Below are 24,952 nucleotides of genomic sequence, written 5' to 3'. Positions count from 1 at the left end.
GGGTCTTAGGACTATGGGGCTTTGCTAGGTGGAACAGGCAGGAGCCTTTGTCTCAGGGCACTGTGGTTCTCCAGGCATCAGAACCAAAGGCTCCCATCCCACCTGGGGCAACTACCCACTAGATAGCTTGCTCACCAGCAGCTAGTCTGTTCTTGTTTGCTTGTGATAAATATGTATTCCAGACTTTGGCACACAGAACTCTGTGACTATGTACCAGAGAGATGATGGCATCATCACGTGATCGCCTTCTGAGTCCCAGGTTCTTCGTCAGGAAGACTTGCTGGAATCCTGTCTCCTGATGCCCTACAAGAGTGTAGGTTTGTTGACTTGTTAGACTGTCTTCCTTATTTCTAAAGTAGCGTCTTGGAAGGAAGGCAGTGAAAAGCACAACTTGAATATAAAATGCAGATAATGGGACCTGACTGTCACAGTGATGAGGGAAGTGTCGGTTCTCTGATCTCAAGGCAACCCCCGAGTTTCTGACTCAAGTGATAATGGTCAGCAGTCTGGGGGTAAGTTTTTTTATTTATTTATTTTTTTAATCAGCTTTATAGTAAGGACCTGGGATTTATTAGTCTTGCTTCTGCTCAAATGGATGCTTGTAGGAAGAGGGCCCTCTTGCTCGTCACGGCTAGCTTAGCCCCAAAATAAACCACACAGAAACTGCATTAATTAAATCACTGCTGGCCCATTAGCTCTGACTTCTTATTGGCTAACTCTTACATCTTAATTTAACCCATTTTTATTAATCTGTGTATCACCACGAGATCGTGGCCTACCAGCAGAGTTCCAGCACGTCTATCTCTGGAGGCGGATCCATGGCATCTCTCTGACTCTGCCTTCTTTCTCCCAGAATCCAGTTCTGTCTTCCCGGCCTACCTAAGTTCTTCCCTATCAACAGGCCAAAGCAGTTTCTTTATTAACCAATGAAAGCAACACACAGACAGAAGGATCTCCTACACCAGAGGCTCATTGATGATCTAGTTAACCAGCTCTGTAAGCATCAGATCAGATCCTAGGTATTAATGTCCTCATGGAATAGGTTTTTTTTAAAAAATAAAATAAAATAATTTATTTAATATTATTTTATGTACATTGGTGTGAGGATGTCAGATTCCCTGGAACTGAGTTACAGACAGGTGTGAGCTGCCATGTTGGTGCTGGGAATTGAACTCGGGCCCTCTGGGAAGGCAGCCAGTGTTCTTAACCACTGAGCCACCTCTGCAGCCCTAGAATAGATTTTTTTTGTTTTTGTTTGGTTTTGTTTTGAGACAGGGTTTCTCTGTAGCTTTGGAGTCTGTCCTGGAACTAGCTCTTATAGACCAGGTTGGCCTCTAACTCACAGAGATCCTCCTGCCTCTGCTTCCCGAGTGCTGGGACTAAAAGCGTAAGCCACCACTGCCTGGCTCAGAATAGATATTTTTAAAGTGAACTTCCATAGCATGCTATGTTAGGATGAGTGTGTGTCCATTTGTGCTGTAAACAGAGACATCATTAAACCTCTGAGGGGTCAGCTAAACACTTACTCTGTCACAGTGCGCCCTCAGTGTGAGACGTTACTCCATCACTCCAGTGTGCCCTCGGCGTTACTCCAGTGTGTCGTCAGTGTGAGGCGTTACTCCAGTGTGTTGTCAGTGTGAGGCGTTACTCCAGTGTGCCCTCAGTGTGAGACGTTACTCCATCACTCCAGTGTGCCCTCAGTGTGAGGCGTTACTCCAGTGTGCCCTCAGTGTGAGGTGTTACTCCAGTGTGTCATCAGTGTGAGGCGTTACTCCAGTGTGTCGTCAGTGTGAGGCGTTACTCCGTCACTCCAGTGTGTCACCATACTGTGCAGGAACAGGAGCCAACACTTTGCCCATTAAACACCAGGCAGGGTTGAGGCACTTTAGTTAAAATCATTGCCCATTGTCATCTGCAGCCCAGAGTATTAAATAGAAAATCCCAGAAACAAATAATTAATTTAAGCCTTCGTTTGCATTTGCATTCTGAGTAGCAGGATGACTTTTCCACTCTCCTGCTCTGCCTTGCTCTGTCTGTGACCCTCGTAATAGTGAGAAACTGTTGACTCATTTTGATGCTGTACCTCAGGCTGCCAAAGGTTTGGCCACAGTGTAGGGTGGTGCCTGGGCCAGACAGAAAAAGCATCCAATGTGGATGTACATGGAGACAAAACCAGTCTATCTGTCTGTCCAGAAGTCTGCTGGGGTCCTTGGAATGTGTCCTCTGAGGGTAAGAGAATACATCTGTATTCCACTTCCTCCTCAGATCACCCATGAAGTCAGACAGTGTGTGACTGAGTGGGTTATGTGGTCTGTCTGAAGCGGCGGGGACTGGGGGTGGGGTGCGTGGGGATGGCGGACAGGTGGCATGGTGACTGGAGATGTGGGAACAGGGACACTTTGCTGTTTCCAGTGCTTGCTGTCCATGTAGCCACCACTTTCAACAGAGGGGTGTTCAGACAAGGAGCTGGTCATTGGGGGGCCCATGTTCATGTATTGATGGTAGGAGCACACTATGGACGTTCACACCAGGTTGAAAAGGTTGGAAAGAGTCTCATGATCCCTGCTCCCAGAGTAAATGCTCTTTCCATTTTGCTCTTGGTCTTCTAGATTTTCTTCTCTGTTTGCCAAGAATCCTCACCCCACTTTTTTCCAAAATGGCACAGAACATTCATGTTGCTTTCATGAACCAATTGGCCTGGTTCCACTTCAGATGCCACGGACAGCTCCTGGGAGATGTAGTTCTACTTTTGACCACCAGGGAGCCGAGGCCTGTCCTGAGGCAAAAGGCCTGAGAGGAAAGGCCTCTCTCCCCCTCCTCACTGGCAAATTCACCTGGCAGCATCTCCCTCCTGTCCTTCCTTTGGAGCTGTCCTTGCTCAGCTGGTCTAAGAACTGAAGGGTCCTGCCTCTCTTCGTAAGCCTGCCAGAGTGATTCCCAGCAGCGGTCATGGCCAAAATTGGCTTCTGGCTTCTTTGGTCACATTTTTACCTATGAGTCTTTGAAATTTTGGTGGTGGTGGTGGTAGTAGGGGTTGTTTTGTTTTGTTTTTGAGACAGGGTTTCTCTGTGTAGCTTTTGAGCCTGTCCTGGAACTCGCTCTGTAAACCAGGCTGGCCTTGAACTTATAGAGATCTGCCTGCCTCTGCCTCTCAAGTGCTGGAATTAAAGATGTGCGCCACCACTGCTTGGCAAATTTTTGTCATTTTTTTGTGGGAAGATGCTTTCTTGGTGACATTCCTCTCTTTGCAGTTCCCAGTGACCTCACTGCAGAAGAGTGTCAGGAACTGGAGAACATCCGGCGAAGGAAGCAGGAGCTGCTGGCTGACATTCAGGTTGGAGGGTGCTGGGAGGCTGGCCAATGTAGGAACACTTAGTTTGTGGCTGTCGGTGTCACAAGGTGCCCTTAAGAGCTGGTGCTTGCCACACCTATGGCCGAAGCACAAGTATTAGTGGTTATCTTTGATTTACCAGAAAGTGGAGTCTCTGGATGCTTGCCATTTGTCAGAGGTAGAGCAACTCTGAGCTAAGTTTTCTCAGCTGACACACCACAGAACACAGGCCTCAGGTTTGCGGCTCCTTCTGTAGGTCCTGACTCTGCTGCTCACCAGCTGAGGGCATGGGATGCAGCTCCAGCTGTCACGACTGAGAACAGCAGCACCTTCACAACTTCCTGCGAGGGCCTGCTGCACTGAGGCTTGCAGGGGTCATCCCTAGAGATGGTTGGTGACTGCAGACAGCAGTGCTGCTCTTTTCCCAAGTTCCTTTCATAGCCGAAGACTGTGTTGGGAAGAAGGTCCAGGAGCTATGGGGTGGGTTATTTTTCTCTGGGCAGCTGGATGCCGCTCTTCTAAAACCCTTTGTAAGATTTCAGGGGTGAGAAAGGAGGGCATGGAACCTCACAGGGCAGTGAGAGGACAGGCCCTCTTGCCATTGGCAATTGGGGACTATTTGGATGGTTTTTCCTGATTCTCTGATTCTTGTTTCTCTGGTAAGTGCTAGGAACATGGAGGAGTTCACCCTACCCTCTACATGGAGACAGTCCCTCCCTTCCAAGACTGAGTGAAGTGAAAGGCACTGGCTGGTAGTGAGTTTGCTGCTAGGGTGAATGGTCAGCAGATTTAGTGGGACACTCTCATGTCCAGCATGAGGCAGTAATGTAGGCCCAGCTGGTCCAGCCAGCCATGTGTGTGGGTGCCTGTGTGCTATGAGCTCCGTCATGCCTGTGTCTGGGGACTGCAGATTGTTCTGAAGCACTATGCCAAAGTGGCTGTTCTTCAGTGAGTGCTCCTTTTACAACGTCATGAGCCGAGAAGGCTTCTTCCTTAGCCCAGGAACCACAGACCAGCCTTCTCACCTTCACAGTCCTAAAGTGCTCACTGGTGGGAGCCCAGTAGATGTTTATTGAGTAATGCATTCTGCTAGTTGAACTCTTAGAGTTTCTGCATGTGTCTTTGTTGTTGTTGCTCTGTTCTGCTGTGCTGTGGTGTTGGGATGGAGGGAGTCTTTGGAAGTGTCGCTGTGGTCTTCAGTTTTCATCCTGGTGACTCCTGTTTACAGAGGCTGAAAGACGAGATAGCAGAAGTCGCTAATGAAATTGAAAGCCTGGGATCCACAGAGGAAAGGTGAGTCTGCCTTGCTGCTGGTTGGGTTCCCGGATCTAGCTCCCAGTGCACCCATCCTTCCCCATGTGTCCTGGCACATTTGAGGAGAAAGTAGGTTTTCTGCCGTGTAGCCCTAGCAGATACACGGAAGCCTTCATGGCCTTCCTCTGAGTCCTCACTGAACACAGGAAACTTTTTTCTTTTTTGAGATAGTCTTTCTACATAACTTTGACTGTTCTGAAATTCACTCGGTAGACCAGGCTGAACTGGTCACAGAGATCTGCCTGCCTCTGCCTCCCAAGTGCTGGAATTAAAAGTGCGTGCCACCACCTGGCCTCAGGATACCTTTTACATGTGTAAAACTGAGTTAGAAAATTCAAAGGCACCCAGAAACCTTAAGTCAGCAGTTCTCAGCCTGTGGGTCATGACTCCTTTGGGGAACGACCCTTTCACAGGGGGGTCACATATCAGATGTCCTGCACATCAGATATTTAAATTATGATCCATAACAGTAACAAAATTACAGTTATGAAGTAGTAACAAAATAACTTTGTGGTTGGGGTCACTACACCATGAAAAACTATGTTAAAGGTTAGAGCATTAGGAAGGGCAAAAACACTGCTCTAAGTGCTTATAGATTGTTGTATAGATTATTTATTTCCCCTTCTTTTGTCCACTCTGTATGAATTTTTAAAATTTCTGTTTTACTTTTAATGGAGGAAAAGCTTAGCACTTCTGATATCATTTCCAAAGGCTGGTGTACCGCCTGTGCCTGGTGTAATGTCAGGTGCACTTGTACCTCTTTATGCTTCAGGGAGAAGAGTGTGGAAATGATTACAGTGTAAAATGACAAGATGTCAGGGACTTTGAGCAGAATTCCCAGGCTGTTTCTAATGGTCTCACTCGATAAATGATCTGCTTCCAGCTTCCTCTATGTCTGTGTTTTTCTAAGCCTAAGCTTCTCTGTCTGACTTTGTAAAGCCCTTTGATTTGTTATTTTAAACTCGCGTGTGCAGTGCTATAGGGATGAAGGCGCTACATCCTCCACAGAGAGTGACCAGTGGGACATTGCCAGCCTCCAGGTTGTCTTTTAGGGTTACAGCTTTCTTACTTTCTATTAAATTTTTTATTTTAGATTTTTAAAAAAATGTATATAAGTGCTTTACCTGCTAGTATGTGTGTTCACTGCATGTGTGCCTAGTGCCCAAGGAAGTCAGAAGAGAGCATCAGATCTCCTTGAACTAAAGTTATGAATGGTTGTGAGCTATCATGTGGGTGTTGGGAAATGATCCCTGGTCCTCTGCAAGAGGAACAGGTGCTCTTAACTGCTGAGCCATCTCTGCAGCCCCTTATTTTCTGTTAAAAAAAAAAGCATAGAAATTGGTAGATCAAGAGTTATTCTAGAGAGCTGGGTCTCTAGCCTCGTCTCAGGAGGCAGAGGCAGGCAGAACTCTGTGAGTTTGAGACCAGCCTGATCTACACAGAGAAACCCTGTCTTGGAAAGCAAAAACAAAACAAACAAAAGAGTTCATCTAGATTTAAAGCTTCTTCTCATAGAAAAGATAATAAGCTGGGTGTGGTGCCGCACACCTGTAATCCCAGCACTTGGAAGGCAGAAGCAGATGGACCTTTGTGAGTTTGAGGCCAGCCTGGTCTACATAGTGAGTTCCAGGACAGCCAAAGCTACATAATGAGACCCCCATCTCCAAAACCAAAAACCAAACCAACTAAACAAACAGGCAAGGGCTGTGACTCAATGGCAGGATACTTGCCTGGCATGGGAGGACCTCGATTCAGTGCATCAGCAGCTCTTCCACCACAGCAAGCAAGAAACTGCTAAATGGATAAGCAAGTCCCAGGGTAGGAGAGAATAGCTGCAGTGTGTGTCTGAGACCTTGTCCAGTGTAGACACCATGCAGCGCAGTACCATGTGATGGCTCAAGCAGATGGACACAAATCCTGAGCAGATCTATGCAAGACGTTGTAAATAATAGATGTCCGCATGGAAGAGGCTCAGTATCATCATCTGTGCAGGTGAGCGCTGTAAAACTACCTGAAATGCAGCCTAACACATCTTGCAATGGCTAGAATCAAACGGTATTAAATACGTGTTCAGCGCTGATCCCCAGCAACACAGGTGTTTACTCAAGAGAAAGAAAACATGTCCTTAAACACTTTTACCAAGGATATTTAAAGTACTCTTATTAAAAATGGACCAAGGTAGAAATTGCCCAGCCATCCACCAATAGGTGAATGCATAAGTAGGCTGGGACAATGGGCCATTACTCGGAGGTATCAGAGGAGCGTGCTGATCCAGGGCAATAGCCTGTGCAGGCCCCACAAACACAACAGAGAAGCAGTTCGTATGTGTGTACACAGTACCACATGGACACAATACATACTTATGTCATAAAGCTGAGACAGAAGATAGGGATGTACCATCAAAAATAGCAGTGGATGTTGACAAGTGTCAGGGGAGACCTGACCAGAACCCAGTGGGGTGGTTACCAGGGCATACATACCTGTCAGACTGAATGGGTCCTTAGGATGCGAGCCTCACACTGAATTAGAATTATCCCTGACTTAAGAAAATTGTTGGCCTTTTCCTGGTTATAAGTGGAATTTTTCATTTTAAAAATTATATGTATTTATTTATTTAGTAAAAATGAGCACATGTGCCTCAGCACACACATAGAAGTCAGAGGACACCTTTCTGGAGCTGGTTCCATCCTGCCGTGTGGGTCCAGGGGTTGAATTTAGGTTGTCAGCTTAGCTACAAGTCCCTGTACCTGCTGAGTCATCGCACTGTCCAGGAGTAGATGTTTATTGCAGTAATCTGGTAAAAGATGGAAAAGTATGAAGAAAACAGATTTTCCCAAATCAGCAACCGAAAAAGAACGATTAATATCATAGTATGCTTTCTTTCTGTATCTTTTTGTGCCAGCACATATATGTGGGATTCGGGGTACTGTTTGCTTACTGTCCTGTGGGTTATCACAGTTCCAGTGGACGAAAGACCCCAGCGGTGTCTGCAGATAGGCCCTGAGAACCCCAGCTCTTTATTCACTAGTGCTTAGCTCTCCATGGGGTCCTGACCTGCCCATCCTGAGCTAGAGAACCAGGACTGGTTCTATGTGAGTGGACAACAGGATACCATGGTTTTGAGTAGACAAGTAACACTATCATCTGATGAAACTCGAAACATAAAGAATGCCTTAAAGGTAACATATTAAGGCTGACAAGATGGCTCAGCATATAAAAGTGCTTGCCTTGCAAGCCTGGTGACCTGATTTCAATCCCTGGAACATATGTAGAGGTGGAAGGAGAGAACAGACTCCACAAAGCCGTCTTTTGACCTCCACACCCATGCATGCACATTGTGTAGGTGTACACAAACAATACAAATAAATAAAAAATGTAAAAAATAACATAAAGAAAAAACACCAATGTTCATCAGTGCATCTAGTGCCTGTGAGCTCAAGAACCATACTTCAGTGATTTATGCTTTAAACTCTGGAGTTTAAGCTAGTTTTCCAGAATTAAAGATCCTGAAAGGGGAGCTGTTCTGCAGATTCTGAGCATCTGTATAGTTGGGATTTGTTATTAATTCTGGTTTTCCATTAGGTAGTTGTCATACTTGTAATCAAAGGCCTGATAAGCATTTTGTAGCAATAAGTCCATATGCTGTGTAAGAAATAGAGACAACGTAAAACTATGAGAAGCTTTCTCAATTGACCTAGTTGATACAGCTGCTGTCCACGGGAGACTGTGCCGAAGTTAGGACAGCTGACCCATATGCATTGATGACTTAGCCAGCCACTGACAGTGACTGTCCCATCAGTCATAAACAGCAATGCTAGACAGGTAGGGACAAGAACTGACTCATGGAGAACTGGGAACTTTAGCCAGCCGCATCCTGTGATATGTCAGGCAGTCATCAGCGGCCACTCTGAATGGGTAGGGCCGGGAGCTGATTCATGGGGAACTAGTGAAGTTAGCCAGCCACTGCTGTAAGCACCTAGAGTTGTCAGAAGCAGTGATTGTAGCTGGTAGAGATCTGGAAGTGTACTACTGAAGTCTGGGCTCTGGGTTCTGGGCTTGTCAGAGACCCAAGAAGCCTTCAGCAAGGAACCAAACCAAGGCAAAGGATGCTGAGGGCCCTTTTGGGTGGTTATGTGCCTTGCCATTGTAGGGCCAAATATTGCACACTCTTATAGGAAATCGCCCAACAGCTTTTTTCTTGTATTTTTTTTTTTTAAAATATGGATCAAAGTAGTAGTATTGGGTTTAGGGAAAATGTAAGTAGATAACCTAAGACTCACACCTGTTCATTCCAAACCTCAAGTCAGGCTGGCCAAACATGGTGGGCTCACACGTGTAATCCCAGCATTTAGGAGACAGAGGCAGGAGGATTGTTGTGAATTTCAGCCCAGCCTGAGCTACAGTCACCCCTGTCTCAACCAGGAAAGAAGAAGAAGAAGAAGAAGGGGGAAAAAAAGAACTTTGGGGATTTGGCCAGTGCTGATGTGCTCCTTAAAACAGTGCATAAGCTATTTCTGAGTAGCTCATTGGCTCAGAAACGGTAGAATTACTGTCAGTTCCCAGGTATAGCCAGGCTTACAGGAGGTTTTAGAAATGTCACCTAGCCTCTACCCCTAAAACTCTGAGTCACTCAGTGGCCCAGAATGTGTAACTCAGTTCGTCTGTGGGATTGGATAAAATGGGCAGACACACTAGCTAAGAGCTGGCATTCTGCATGTCTGATGCGCTCCCTCATCTGTGTGTGGACCACACCCTGGGAAGCATGGTCTATGAACCTGCATTTGTTTAGTCTAATGCACAGTTAAGAAAACTGCAGCTTGTTTGTACAGCATCTTAAAAGCTGACTGTGAAAGCACTACCTGACTATCTCCATACAGCCTTGACCCTTCTGCCCGAAGGGAAGGAAAACATGACCACCACACGCGTCGACACATGCTGAGAGCAGCCCTGGGCATAATGACCCCAGACTTGACTCTACATCTGCCATCTGAAAAGCAGAGGGAGGTAGACATGCAGAGGAATGTCACTCAGCAATAGGCAGGAGTGTTGTGCTGACAGACCTTGAAGACAATAGGCTAAGCGAAAGAAGTCCAGATACTCCACAATTCTGCTCACATGAAAGGTCAGAGTCAGGCAGATCAGTGCATAAACGGTAGACTGAGAGTTCCTGGGATTGAAGTAGGGATGGGTGTGGGGACTTTGTTGGACCGATGAAAGTATTCTAAAACTGCTTATGGTAATGGTTGCACAGCTTAACTTATTAAAAGCATTCAGGTGCACACTTTAAAAAACCTTTTTTTATTTTACATACCATTTCCAGTTCCCCATTCTTCTCTTCCCCCTGTTCCCCCCACCTGACCCCTACCCTACTCCCCAACTAATCCTCAGAGAGGGTGAGACCTCCTATGGGGAGTCAACAACGTTTCTCACATCACTTGAGGCAGGACCAAGGCCCTCCCCCTGTGTCTAGGTTGAGCAAGGTATCCCTCCAAAGGGAATGGGCTCCAAAAAGCCAGTTCATGCACTGGTTCCACTGCTAGTGACCTCACAAACTGTCCAAGCCACACAACTGTCACCCCCATTCAGAGGCCCTAGTTTGGTCCTATGCAGGTTCCCCAACTGTCAGTCCAGAGTCAGTGAGCTCCCACTAGCTCAGGCCAGCTGTTTCTGTGGGTTTCCCCATCATGGTCTTGATCGCTTTTCTCATAATATTGTTCCTCCCTATGACTGGACTCCAGGAGCTCAGCCCAGTGCTTAGCTATGGATCTCTGCATCTGCTTCCACTAGTTACGGGATGAAGGCTCTATGATGACAATTAAGGTAGTCAATTTGATTTCAGAGGAAGGGCAGGTAAGGCACCCTCTCCACTATTACTTAGATTCTTAGCTGGGATCATCCTTGTAGATTCCTGGGAATTTCCCTACTGCCAGGTTTCTCACTAATCCCCAGGTCTATACACTTAAAATAGGCAGATTCTATAATATGTAGACGACAAAGTTTAAGAAAATAAAAATTCTAAGAGAAACCATGAATCTAGAGGGAAAGAGGTCAGTGAGCCTGAGCATTGACCAGGACTTTAGCTGGCCAGACCTAGCTGGCCCAGTCTTCTAAAACTGTCAGCAGTGCTCGTGAAGACTGCTGCAGGCCCCAGAGCTCCCGCTGCCGAGCACTAATGGCTGCACTTCTCTTCCAGGAAGAACATGCAGAGGAACAAACAGGTAGCCATGGGCAGGAAGAAATTTAACATGGATCCTAAAAAGGTATGCAAAAAGAATTGACAAAAACCCCTAGTCTTAAGGTGCAGCCTCCTTGGTGATCGAGGGGAACCAGCAGCGTTTGTTCTAAGCTGCTATTTGCTGGTGTATGTGCTGGGTGGTTACCTCACTGTCCTGAGTCTGGCGCCCTGCGATGCCCCATCCCTGTGTCCACTGGTGGATGTTTACTGTACATGTGCCAGGGCCCACACTCATTGTCGCCTTTGACCTTACTCATTCTCACTGACTCTTTCTGGTCTTTCTGCAGGGGATCCAGTTCTTAATAGAAAATGACCTGCTGAAGAACACTTGTGAAGATATTGCCCAATTCTTATACAAAGGGGAAGGGCTTAACAAAACAGCCATTGGTGACTACCTTGGGGAGAGGTAAGGCATTTAGAGAGGATGGTCAGACTCATGGGAAGAGACAAGTTCCTTAGTTCATGGGGTAACTATGATCCTAAGGCAGCAGGAGCCATGGTATTGAGTGGAAGTGTCCTGAGGAACAGTGACTTACCTGTTCAGGTATGCAGGTTCCTTGCTTGTCTAGTTAGTAAACAGAGCCAGTCCAACGTCGTTCTGTGGATGGCCAGGCTTGAGAAGCCTCATGGCCTGGGACTCTGGGGATACCATCTGTTTGGGGTCAGGGGTCTGACTTGTGCTCCATCCCATCTCCTATTTGTTTCCTGGCAGAGATGAGTTCAGCATCCAGGTCCTGCATGCATTTGTTGAGCTGCACGAGTTCACCGACTTAAACCTCGTCCAGGCCTTGCGGTGGGTGTTGTCAGCGGGGCCTGTGTGCTGTTTGACTAATGTCCCTTTGCGGGGGTCCTGGTGACTGTGCTAAAGTATTTAAGGGGCCAGTGTACATGTCTATGAGTGGGAAAGCATGCTAAGACTGCTTATTGGTTTAGGGGGTGGAAGAACTGTCCAGTGTTCAAATATTTTTTCAAAAAATTGTTTCTACTATTCAGAATATAGAGCCCTTTAATATCTTGCCCTAAACTAGGTATCTCATTTCATTTTAAAAAGAAAAAATAAATTAACTTTTTTGTTTGTTTGTTTTTTGAGACAGGGTTTCTTTATATAACCCTGGCTATCATGGAATTCACTCTGTAGACTAGGCTGGCCTCGAACTCACAGAGATCCTCCTGCCTCTGCCTCCAGAGTTCTGGAATTAAAGGCCTGCACCCCCACTGCCCAGCAACTTTAATTTTTTTTTTTTTTTTTTTTTTTTTTTGGTTTTTTTCGAGACAGGGTTTCTCTGTGGCTTTGGAGCCTGTCCTGGAACTAGCTCTGTAGACCAGGCTGGTCTCGAACTCACAGAGATCCGCCTGCCTCTGCCTCCCGAGTGCTGGGATTAAAGGCGTGCGCCACCACCGCCCGGCTGCAACTTTAATTTTTTAATCAAACTTATTTTGTGTCTTTTTAACTTTCTCTGCTACAGGTATAAATTCTGAGGTTATTTTTTGAGCTGTGATTTTAATACATGTGGTAATTGCAGACACATTTAAACCCATGGCGTGGGTCCATGTGACTTCCATAGTTTCATCATGAATGCTCTGATGAATCCTTACCTTAGAGTTCATTTTAAATGATTAACTCCTGTGCTTCAATTTTGTGTGTTATTCTGAGGAGGGGGGCTGTTCTTTGGAATAGGAAAATCTCAATGTCTTGGTTTACCTAAGCACTTTACTTCCAATTAAAGCCACAGTGATGGGCAGTGGCTAAATTCGCTTCTGTTCAGTTTCTGTAAAAGTGGACAGAAGCCCCCTCACCTCCCTTTGCCCTCTGATATTAAAGCCACCACCAGCAGCAAGGCAGGTCAAAGCAGTGCTCCTGTCTCCACCCTTAGGCAGTTCCTGTGGAGCTTCCGGCTCCCTGGAGAGGCCCAGAAGATTGACCGTATGATGGAGGCCTTTGCCCAGCGGTACTGTCAGTGTAATAACGGGGTGTTCCAGTCCACAGGTGCGTGAGGAGGCTTCTGTGTGAGTGGGGAGGAAAGCTTTCTCCACAGGTTCTCTTGTAGGCCGTGGAGGGTTTCTAAGGCATGAGGAACAGTTTGCTAATGGTGTGTATAACTGTGAAAGATTGGAAGTATCCAGAAGAGCACGACAGAGATGCAGTAAAGACCTGGGTGTGACGGAGTGGTAGAGTGCATGCCTCTGTGCGTGAGGCCCTGGGTTCAGAAGCTGACTGCTGTGATTTTATCTGTCTTCCCAGCTACTCAGGAGGCAGAAGCAGAATTATGACTGTAGTTGGCCAGTTAAGCACAGCCTTGTCTTAGAAAAAAAGGAAGAAAGAAAGAAAGAAAGAAAGAAAGAAAGAAAGAAAGAAAGAAAGAAAGAAAGAAAGAAAGAAAGAAAGTCATGTTTTTAAAAAGATATTGGCATGGGAAAATGATAAGATCAACAAAAAGCATGTGTATTTGTATATATGTGTGTGTATGTATATGTGTATCCATCACCTGTGTATGTGTGTATATGTGTGTACCTATCACCTATGTATATGTGTGTATAAATACGTGTGTATATACGTGTGTGTGTCTATCACCTGTGTATGTGTGTATATGTGTGTACCTATCACCTATGTATATGTGTGTATAAATACATGTGTATATACGTGTGTGTGTCTATCACCTGTGTATGTGTGTATATGTGTGTACCTATCACCTATGTATATGTGTGTATAAATACGTGTGTATATACGCGTGTGTCTATCACCTATGTATGTGTGTATATATGTGTGTTATTTGTCACCTGTGTATTGTGTATGTTTATGTACCTACCCCCTATGTAAGTATCCATATATATGCGTTGGGGGGACAGTGTGTTACCATGTCTGTAACATGATTTTTCTACATAGTCACATTTATATAGAAGAAATAAAGCAGACCAAACATTACTAAATAGAATTGTAGGTAGTTTTTATCTTTTCTATGCATTGTATTGGTTTGGGGTTTTGTTATGTGGCCCTAGATGGCCTGGAACTCTCTTTAGAGATCAGACTGTGCTGGAACTCACAAGAAATCTGTCTCCTGAGTGCTGGGACAAAAGACATGTTCCACCATGCCCAGATGGCCACTTTATTGTTTTCTGTCTGAATCTTTAGTATACTCATGTGCCTTGCTCCTTTCATGAGCGTAAGCCTGGGAATATGTGTGCACTTGGCTTTGTGTCTCCGGTCCTGAGTGGGTGTTTCCCTTGCTCTCACATTCTGTTCTTCTCTTCCCTAGACACTTGCTACGTCCTCTCCTTTGCCATCATCATGCTGAACACCAGCCTACACAACCCCAATGTCAAGGACAAGCCTACAGTGGAGAGGTTCATTGCCATGAATCGAGGCATCAATGATGGAGGAGACCTGCCCGAGGAGTTGCTCCGGGTGAGCAGGGCCAGAGTGGCTTCATTTCAGCTGGCCGAGGATCGTCCTTAGAGGAGAGGAGACAAGGATAACTTGCCAAGTGCCTGCTCTCTTAATTCATTTCAATATGTGAATTTCACAAAGGCCAGAGAAACAGGAAGGGGAAGAGCCTTCTAAATCTGAAACTAAAGGCTTGAGTAGACTCCAAGCTGCTATTTTTTTCCTTCCTTAATTATCCACCAGGCTTCTTATTTTTGTCCCTGTGAGCTGATGTAGAGCAGAAAAATGGTTGTGTTCTTCTCTAGTCCTTACTACAGGCTCACAGTGAGTGCCTGTGGGATGAGTAGACAGAGGGGATGAAGAAAAGCTACTTCTAGAATGAAACATGCAATGTCATCTTCTGTCCCAGAATCTCTATGAGAGCATAAAAAACGAACCCTTTAAAATCCCGGAAGATGACGGGAATGACCTCACCCACACTTTCTTCAACCCAGACCGAGAAGGCTGGCTGCTGAAACTTGGTGAGTCCCCTCTCCCAGCCACCCAGCGTGGGGTCCCTGCAGTAGAGCTCAGGAAGAATGGCTATGTGCACACAGGCCTGGGGTGTGGGGCAGGGCCAGGTCACAGGCATCCCACCCACAGAAAATGCCCTGAGTTATGCTTTTATTAAAAGTCCCACCTCCAGAAAGAAAGCTGCTGATGGCCATTCACCATAGAATAGAGACTCCTGGGCTCCCTTGTAAACATTGCCCATGTGTATCTGGGCCCTGTGTGTTCATTCCTGAATAGATGGCCATGTTCTTTAAGGCACTTTCTAGGGACCTGATCCATCCCCCCTTTCTGCCCTCTTACCCTTGGGAGGGTAACCAGCCATATCCATCTCTCTACTTCCCATCCCAGATTTATCCCTGGCACTCCTGCCCCACCCAATGCATCATCACTTCCCTCTGCATCTGGCTCCCACAGGCAGTGTGCATGGCAAACCTAGAGCCCTTGGCTGCAGCGCAAACCACAGCACTCTTCCTTATGCTCTGGCATTGACCCCCTTTCCAGTCCCAATCAGCCACATTAATGATTGTGTCATCAAAAAACTGCAGGTGCATTTCTCTTCCCTCTGCCAGAAGTAAGCCTGTATTGTTAAGATTTATGGTCATGCCTTACCAGGAAGGTGACAAAGTAACCAAACAGAAGAAATTCAGTGGGTTCTCATGCACATCCATGTCCACCTGTGATTGCTTTATTAATTATCAGACATAAGAGAGGTCTCTGAACTCTCTGGACATGATAATATTCAAGTTTTTTTGACCACTAGAGAGCACATTCATTTCCTTCTGCCTTGGCCTTTGATGAGCTAATCCCATATCAGAAGGACGTAACCCATTAGAGACACGCTCCTCTTCCATCTCGGTTACTTGTCCTGATAAGCAGCATCCCATTCTTGGCCATTACTGACACATGCAGAAAAGTAAGATAACATACCCTCTGCTACTAATTCATCCAGCTAGGCTAGGGTTGACATTCCTTTATAAGGCCTAAAGCCTGTGTTCCCACATGACAAATCATAAATTTCCTTCAAGTACCACTTCACTGATTAGAGCCTTGCAGTGTCTGACTGTGGCCAACAGTCTGTGATCTCTAAGCAGAGGGTCTGAAATGTTTAACCCATGGGTGACCTGCTCCACATTCTTCTTGTCCAACCCATGGAGTGAAGAGGAAATGTGCTGGGAATTTCAAAAGTGTCTCCAAGTTTAGATGTATTTTCCCCTCCAGGGAAATTTGTTTCCATGAGAATGCTAAGTGTTAGCTTTGACAGCTGAGACACTAAAATTAGAACAGAGATGATCTTGGCTCTTGTACCAGGATGACATGCAAATTCATGAGGCATCCTATATTTTTAAAAATCAAAAATTTAAACGAAGTGCGATGGTGCACACCTGTGATCCCAGACAAGCAGGAGACAGCCGGAGAATCCCTGGAGCCCATGACATCGAGCCGGCCCGGTGGTAGAGCAAAGCTTCATCCTAAAGAATAAAACTCTAACGATATGGGACTTGTTCATCGTGGGGCCATTGCTTCACGTTCTCCAACTGCCTATACTCCTGATAGGGTGTTTCCACTGTGGCACACTGAGACTCAGTCCTGTGTGTCTGTACACTGCACAGGGTAGGGCTTTGTGCCATCTGTAGTTGTCTGTATATGTCCCTGTATGCAGAGAGCCATAAGCATGTGTGTCCTTGTGTACACACATATGTACATGTATATCTGTGGGTTACGTGTGTGCATCCTTGCACACATTTAAAAAGTGATGGGTGTCTTAAGGAAGATACCGACTTTTTCAGAAGTGCACATCCCCCTCTTTGCTCTGGATTGTGAGGAGTCTGGCAAATGCTGGTCTTACAACAATGGATTTGTGGCACTGTTAGGCCAGGTGTGGGTAAGGCCTCCAACCTTGCTGACCAGCATGGTGGTCAGCTGCCCACCAGTGTTTTCAGGTCTACCTCCCTCTCCAGGCATACATAAATGTGACCGGTGCGCTGCACTTTAAGATTAAGGAATCGGGTTTGATTTCTTTGTTTTAATTTTCTTTTCTCCCTCATTTATATGTTTCCATGATTTTGGCTCTCCTTTTCCTTGCCCCAAACTCCAGGAGGTATGTAACCCTGCAACCTGCTCGCTCACTCTGCCCAGGCCACTGTCATTGCTGCAGCGTTTTGGTTTTTTTTTTTAATTTTGTTACTTTTGGTTATTTTGTTTTTTAATTGCTGGTAGTAGTGTTAATGCTGCTTCTAACTTACTGTACAGTCCCTAGGGAACCAGCCAGGATCAGGGGTTTGGGGCAGTGCTCACACTTCCTCTTGGAGCAGAGAGTGGTACAGCAGCCGCCAGGTCGGAGGCCCCAAACTGCAAGTAGTTCTCGCAGTCCTAGCCTGGAGCGAGCTGAGGAAGGCTGAGGAGTACAGGCTTCGTGTTCCTGGGAATTGCTGGATTCAAATTGACCCCTGATGTTGATCTGATCAAAAGTTATTTCTGACGTGAGGAATCAGAGAACAGGGTGCTGCGTGTTAACTCCCAAAGCCATGTGCTTTTGAGGAAAGGTTAAATTAGAAGATACTTGCGGCATTTGCCTTTCCATGAAAAAGAGAAATGGTGTCTTCCACACCCACAAGTGGAAATTTTAAAACCTCGAAACCAGAAACCCCTACCTGTAGTCCTTGATTCCATTTCTTGAGTATCAGGGAGGCCTCATAGCCTGGATCCTCTGTCTGTGTTTCTTCTGGTACAAATCCCCATCTGTTTCAAAGAGTCATCCTCAAAACCCAGATTGGCCTTGTAGTTCTCTGGTTGCTGATATGGGGAAACATTCAGAGGAACCAGAATACTCCTCGGATCTGTGCCTAAGCTCGACTAGAACAGAGCCACCCTTAGGAGAGCAAACACAGTCATTCCTTCCAGTGCTCCGAACAGGCAGGCTGCACCCTTAAGGCAGTGCAGGCCTTCTGTCTAAGGGAGGCCCGCGAAGCCCTGTGGGGGGGTGTCCTGTGAGTTCCACAGGGACTGTTCTAGGCTCACATCGGTCTGTCTGCTTGTCCCATGTCTGTTTTTCTTTCCACGTGGAAGTGTTCCCCGTGGTCCCGCAGCGACGCTTTGTGGTAGAGGGCTCTGTGGTGCAGCAAACTGTCCGGGGGACATAATGAAGCTTTATAACCAGACAGAACTTCCCAGCTTTGCTTCTTCTTCTTGATTTCCTGCCATCTTGTTTCTTTTGGTATCTAACTCACTTTTTCCACCCTTTCCTGAGCCCCATTGTCACCTGGGGTAATGTCCTGTGACAGAGTGCATGGGAGGTCAGCATGGGTTGGCCATCCTTGTGTACCAAGCCCTGAATGGGAAACGATCTCCCCAAGAGGCTGGAAGACAGAAGCATTCAAACTCAGAAATGGGAAGGGATCCAATTTAAGACCAACTGCCTTCAGTTTTGAGCACATTCTTTGTCTTCCTTCTCATTTGTTCTAATTCTGCCCAGCCTCCCTGTTGCCAGCATGCATGTCATATTACTCTTGTCTTTTCTCGTTCATGCCACTTACCCTTGGGGTGCTTCCATGAAACTTACAGACGATCACCATGAGGGAGAGTGCCTCACTGTGCACCACACAGAAGGGTTGGTGGCTGGCACACTCCGTCTGGAAACCTAGGTCTCGGTCATTTAGAGTCTTGTAGTTAATGATGCCTACATGTCCTTCTCCACCCCTCCAGCTCAGGCACCCAGGCAGAGCTGAAAAATAGCCCAGAAAGGTCTAGGTCCTACCTGTTCTGCAGGACCTCTTCTCTCAGATTTTAGGGATGAGCCCGCAGGCAGATGCTGGCATTTGGAAACAGTCTTTATAAAATTGCCCTGCTCTGCATGGATGTTAGCAAGAGGTCAGGGGAGCAGGGGAGTAGGCATGGCAAGTGTCCCACTCCCCTGCCCTCTATGGAGACTGTAGAGAAGTAATTTTCTCCATAGTGCTAAGGTCAGGGACTGAGTGTGTTTATGCAATCTCGTGTACATGTCAGCACGGGAATCCCCTGGGTAATTCCAAATGGTTCGTGTCAAGATGGTCTCCCTTGACCAGAGGTAAGTCGGGGAAAGTGGGCGTCCTGAGCATGATTCAAATGAGGATGTAGCCTCCTTCAGAGTGGGCACAGTTCCCCTGTACCAACTCAGAGTAACTTCACAAGGCCCAAACTTTGCTGCTTAAATTTTGCTAGCATTGAAGAGGACTAAGGAAGGCCTTGATCAGCTGCTAGTCACCACCTCTTAGCTGTCAGGGCTGCCTCCTGTACTTAGTCACATGAGGCCACAGTGGAAAGGCTCCTGAACTGACCTCTTGGATAAGCTAGTCCTTTCCTGGTAAAGGAGCCCTGCTTCAGTTCACACCCATAACTCGAGGACATGACTCTCAGGACACTAACCAAAGGGGCTGAAGCCAGTGAGAACTTCCACAGGCAGGTGGGAGAGGAAAGCCATGGTTTGGCTGTAAGGGCTCATATTGCCTCACTTTCTGTATCTTTTCTCCTGTCACTTCATGGAACTCCCTGCCCATGCCGCCTGCATCAGGGTGCTGACACCTCCCTTCTTTCTTCCTTTGCCTGTATCTACCACACAGGGTAGGCTGGCTTCTCCAGCCTCAGGTACACCTGCATTGCACCGCCATCGCCCTGGGTCTTCCTCCCTAGCCCATGCTCTCATCTTGCTGTCCGGGACATCTCAGGGTGTCACCCAGACACGCTTGCTCTGCTCATACCATAGACTTTCACTCTGTGAAAGATGCTTCTGTCTTGGCTGTGTCTTGTCACTGATGTAAATTGTGCCATGATCTAAATGTTCTCCTGATGCCCTGCCCGACCCATGCCCTCCCTGGGAAGAGAGGGGTGTGTGTGTGTGTGTGTGTGTGTGTGTGTGTGTGTGTGTGTGTATGTAGCATGCACCTGCTTTGATGTCTGTTGTCAAGAACATCCTCTTTTTTGCTGGCAGGTGGCAGGGTGAAGACCTGGAAGAGGCGCTGGTTCATTCTGACAGACAACTGCCTTTACTACTTTGAGTACACCACGGTGAGTATCTGCTGGTCCAGTCCTCCACTTCCAAACCACTCTAACCAAACACAGCCAGAGCGGGGCCTGGGAAGACAGTCAGATCTGTCCCTCTACTTCCCTGGGGGGGGGTCAAGGAAGAGCTAAGGTAGATCTTAGAATGGGTGTGGAGGGGCTGGCCAGGACACTGTGGTTCAGAGCCAGCACCTGACTTTAGATAAAATGGAGACACAAGTCCCAGAACTGAGAAGGAGCAGTGAACACAGTGTTGGGGGCTTGTTTGTAGCTGGGCTGGAAACAAGGAACTGGGGCCAGCTGCCAGGAAAGACTTGTGAACCTAGTGAAAGGGATAATAATCGTGAGTTGGAGAATTTAGATTTTCTGTGGTCTCAGAAATGCCAAAGGATCTGACTCAGAAGGAGGAGCCCCAGTGAGAAGAGGGACAACAGAGAGAAAGGGCGGGATGGAATGGGAGGAAGTTTCCTTACACCGTGGAAACTCGTGGGTGTCTGCTCACTGGGATAAGACGTCACTGCAGGACGGTCTTCCTGCAGATGCCTTTTGGAGCTGCAGGAATAAGAAATATCCAGTAAAATTCCTCCAGACCTCCTGTGGGCAGAACACGCAGGAAGCCATAGGGTGTTGGTGCTCAGACCATGACCCCACACTGGTGACATGGCACTCTGGTGTTCTGCCATCTTCCTGGGCACCTGTAGGAGGTGGTTCTTCTTGCATATATATTGGACTAAAGTCTTAAACTAGGTCAGTGTAGCTAACTTGGCTGAATTTTCACTGATTAAAAGTCATTGACCCCACTGAGAAAGCAGGGCTGAAGCCTTATTTGTGGTCAAGGAGGTGCAAAATAGTTTTAAGAAAGTTTTTTTTAAAAAAAGCAATAGGAGCATTACACAAGTCTGAGGCTAGCCTGGGCTACATAGTATGTTCCAGGCTAACCTCATAGAGTTAACAGGTTTAGTTCAGTCATTCATGCTAAGGACGGCTGTGGGCCTGACAGGAAATTGTTTTCAAAGTATGTCTCACCAGGGCCCCACTCATGCTGCCCAAGTGCTGCAAGCAGGCTTTGCTTTGCTGTGTTTAACTTCTTTTCAAACATTAGAACAATACATTAAGTATATAAAAATAGTAAGAGTCTCCCTGTTCCTTCCCCAGGGTACTGTGCATAAAAGGCTAAGTAGGTTTCCTTCCAGGGCCCCCACCCTCCAAAACCCTTCTTTCCTTTGACTTTATAGGGTCTAGGCAGCAAGGAGAGGTTTCCCAGCAAGGGCTACGAGACAGTGACACAGAGTAACTGAGTGCGTGGGATGAGACAGCCAGAGCAGAAAGGGCTTGCAGAGCAGCTTTGCTGCAGCTCGGGCATGAGATCAGCCCACTCCACCCTTTGGCCTGGAGGAAGACACAGGCCGGTGAGAGTGGGGCAGAGCAGTGAGGGAGGAAAGTCCACCGCGGATAGAGGGGTGGGAAGTGAGCAGGCAGGACTTGTCTCTGTAATGGGATGGTGTGTTCACCCAGGAAGCTGCCTTTGGGGCTTCTGGGAGCCAACAGGTGGAGCCAGCTCTTCTCTGGACAAGCTCCACACGAGCCTCCTCCAGTTCTCTTGACACACTATAGAAAGTAGAGTGTCCCCAGAGATTCCAGGGAAATCGTCTGGAGTCTCTTAACTAGTGACCAGAATGATCTAGAAGGCAGAACAGGACTTCAGCTCGTTTTTGACATATTGTATATGTATAACTCTGACTAATATGTTTGAGGAGCAACACGTCTTGACCTAGGTTAGCTGGCTGGTATGGGTAGAAGTATGTTCATGGTGGGGGCCTTGGCTGACACAATGGGCAGTACCTCAGAGGGCCAGCTGAGGTGAAGGAGGGGGTGAGGGTCTGTCTGGACCTGAGCTCAGGCCCCTCTGTGGATCTTGGAGCAGCTGTCCCAAAGACAGTGTTACCCTAGGGGCTACAAATTCAGGTGATGTGCAGTGAGCAAGAGGCAATTTGAAAATCAGCTGGACTCCCTATGTCAGGCATGAGCAGGAGGGCCTAGACATAGGCCTGAAAAGGTTTCCAGGAGTTAGTGGCTCAGAACCATGGCTCGGAAAGGAAAACCAGATAACGACATGAAGGAGGGGGAAGACACGTCTCCTGCTTGATGCCTAATGGGTCATTTCCAGGGACACTTTGATGGCACCTGCTGAGCTCTCTGACCTTGTAATGCCACACAAGTTTTGCCACACACTGCTGACCCTGATTCTGTTGTAGAACCCAAGGGTGGCTGAAGCCAACCTGGGAGGAGTCAGGATGGGCTGAGGGGGAAGCAGGTGTTTCCTCAGCCGAGAGTGACATCCTTCTGCACTCTTGCAGGATAAAGAGCCCCGTGGGATCATCCCCTTAGAGAATCTGAGCATCCGAGAGGTAGAAGACTCCAAAAAGCCAGTAAGTGTTCCTGTGACAATGCCCAGGGCCAGAAGGGCTGGTCATAACCTCGCTCTGAAGAAGAGTGACATTCAAAGGCATTTTAAGACAGACATGAGAACCTGGAAAACAAAGCCATGCCTTTGCCTCCCCCTGTTCTGATTATCCTTAGTGTTCAAGGGAAAGATGAAACAAATAGCCCTATTGTCTTTAGTCGGCCTGCCTCCATCACCTAGTGACTGAGCCGTCCCTACAGGTCAGCCGTGAGCACCCGCAGCTCAGTGCTGACTTTATAACTGATGCACTATGAGGCGTGGGAGCAGCTTCCCCTGCAGCTCTGTGCGTGCTCCTGTCGTCAGGAATGGAGCCAGCAGATGTCAGGCCAGCATCTCAGTCAACAGAGAGGTCCGAAACACAGTTGACATCTAGTCTGAGTGTCTTTTTACATAGAAGAAATATTTGTGTATGTGTGCAGGTGCACATGTATGGGGAATGTGCTTACACATATGCACGTGAGGTCAACCTCAAGTATCGTTCCTCAGGAACTGCCCACCTTGTTTTCTGAGATGGGGTCTCAGGCTGGGGGAGGGCTGGTGGGGAAAGTGTGAGTGAGACAAGTTTTGGCAAGCGCCAGAGCCTGAGTTGGGATCCTCAGAGAAGCTGGGTGTGGTGACGTGTGTAACTAGCACTCCTGCAGTGAAGCAGGGAATGGAGAAGCCCATGGGCTTGCTAACCTCACGTATGCAGTGGGAAACAGCAGTGAGACCCTGTCTCAATCAAGGTAGGAGACAAGGACTGGCACTCGAGGTTGTCCTCCGCATACCATGCCCGTTCAGCGCACCTGCCTGTGTGTATCCACACACAAATTTGTATTTTTATTGCTTATTTATTTTTGTTTTTTCGAGACTGCATAGCCCTAGCTGTCCTAGAGCTTGCTTTGTAGACCATGCTGGCCTTGAACTCATAAATCCACCTGCCTCTGCCTCCCAAGAGCAGGGGGAGGGGTGTAAAGGTGTGCACCATCACACTGGCTCACACTTGGCTTTTAAAATTTTTGTTGTTGTTGTTGTTGTTTGTCTTTTGTTTTTCGAGACAGGGTTTCTCTGTAGCTTTGGGGCCTGTCCTGGAACTAGCTCTTGTAGACAAGGCTGGCCTCGAACTCACAGAGATCCTCCTGTCTCTGCCTCCCGAGTGCTGGGATTAAATGTGTGTGCCACCACCGCCTGGCTTAACACATACTTGGTTTTTTAAATGCAGAAGCAAACTCAGGTCCTCATGCTCCTATGGCCAGCACTTTATCAACCGACTTTGTCCTCTGCCCTCATTTCCCTAATGTATAGTTCTTGAGAGTGAGAAAAAAGAGTGTGGGGAAATAATATTTTCCTTGGTCAGCAGCTTCCTAAAATCTGACTGCACTTTCTCATCTTCTTCTCAGAACTGCTTTGAACTTTATATCCCTGACAATAAAGATCAGGTGATTAAGGCCTGTAAGACGGAGGCTGACGGGAGAGTGGTGGAAGGGAACCACACTGTGTACCGCATCTCAGCCCCCACTCCCGAAGAGAAGGAGGAGTGGATCAAGTGCATCAAGTAGGTGGCCCCCACACGTTGGAGGACTGGCCTCTCCTCTGCAGCTCCTGTCCTTCCAGCTCTGGGTTCCCAGCTTGCTTCCCAGCAGGCCTTTGGTTTTCTTCCTGTTAGAGCCTTACTAAGTCTGCAGCCTAAGGCACTAAGAGAATTCAAAGGCCCAGAGTGGGGACAAAGGCCACCTACCTCCATTGTGTGCGTGGCTGGGGGAACAGCTCTCTCCCTGGTGCCTCCTCAGTGAATAACACTCGACTTCATTGTACTTTTTTATCCAGAGAGACCGTTCTCCCAGTCACAGATATGGGAACTAAGACCCATCTGTAGAAAGGGGCAGAAGGGAGAGGCACGGTCATGAAGCAGAGCCCAGCCCCTCACCATGTGCTGTGAGAACACAGCAACCTGTGTGGAGGAGCTTCTCCAAGTCCTACAGCGTGATGTTTACTGCAGAGACAGGAACGTCCCAGTGTGGCACGTGACTGGAAACAGGCTTTGCAAAGCTCATTGACATCTTCCACCAACACTGCCCCTGGGACTCAGATGAAACCTGGGTGATGGGCATCTTTCTCCTTGTCCCAGGAAGATGGCCGTTGTGCGTTCTGACTTCCCCACCCTCTCTGCAATTATTCCTTGCAGTAATACATACTTAGTCACAGTTGTGAGGGCTTCGATCTTCAGTTATGCAGGTGTTTTCCTTAGCTTTCCTTGTTATCTGGGCCCTAGTGACCTGAGGAGTGACGGAGATATGCCATCAGCTCACAGGCTGCCTCTGTGTCGTCAGACATAGCATGCCTTCTACTAAGCTACAGCCTCTCCTCGGGACATAACTGTTACCTAGTCTAAATTAAGTTTGAGGACTTCACTCACCCAGTGCATTGTTTGCCCAAGATGAGACAGCGTAGGAGTGCCAGTACAGCGGGGCTGGTGCTTTGCTCTGGAAAGAAAGGGAGCAGATGGCTGGGGCTAGGACTCAGGTCACCAGTGCAGTCCTTGATATTTTGGGGGGCGTGTTACCCATCTTTCTCTGGAATTCCCAACTTAGAGGGCTGCTTGAGGACTAAGGTTGAGTGCTGAGGTTGAGAGCATGCTGCCCTGATTTAGGCATTGTCCTT

The 24,952-nt window shown here is 47.4% G+C and overlaps 1 protein-coding gene and 1 pseudogene across 3 annotated transcripts in view; both read left to right on the top strand.

Moving 5' to 3' along the window:
- The window catches only part of Cyth1 (cytohesin 1), an 83,195-nt gene that overhangs the window by 54,576 nt on the left and 3,667 nt on the right, over positions 1–24,952 (top strand). For 2 of the 3 annotated variants that reach the window (XM_057773848.1, XM_057773849.1), the window contains exons 2-12: positions 3,252–3,334; positions 4,560–4,624; positions 10,839–10,905; positions 11,168–11,286; positions 11,593–11,673; positions 12,755–12,867; positions 14,135–14,283; positions 14,672–14,784; positions 19,776–19,854; positions 22,206–22,277; positions 23,692–23,846. In XM_057773848.1, the coding sequence (XP_057629831.1) occupies positions 3,252–3,334; positions 4,560–4,624; positions 10,839–10,905; positions 11,168–11,286; positions 11,593–11,673; positions 12,755–12,867; positions 14,135–14,283; positions 14,672–14,784; positions 19,776–19,854; positions 22,206–22,277; positions 23,692–23,846 (1,096 nt within the window). The remainder of the gene's footprint in view (positions 1–3,251; positions 3,335–4,559; positions 4,625–10,838; positions 10,906–11,167; positions 11,287–11,592; positions 11,674–12,754; positions 12,868–14,134; positions 14,284–14,671; positions 14,785–19,775; positions 19,855–22,205; positions 22,278–23,691; positions 23,847–24,952) is intronic. The other variant, XM_057773847.1, reaches the window with a different exon arrangement.
- On the top strand, positions 16,064–16,158 carry LOC130878850 (U6 spliceosomal RNA; annotated as a pseudogene).

The sequence above is a fragment of the Chionomys nivalis genome, chromosome 7 (genome assembly GCF_950005125.1).
Source record: "Chionomys nivalis chromosome 7, mChiNiv1.1, whole genome shotgun sequence".
NCBI lineage: Eukaryota > Metazoa > Chordata > Mammalia > Rodentia > Cricetidae > Chionomys > Chionomys nivalis.
The sequence above is the reverse complement of the archived record's forward strand: the minus strand, read 5'-3'. Positions and strand labels throughout refer to the sequence as shown.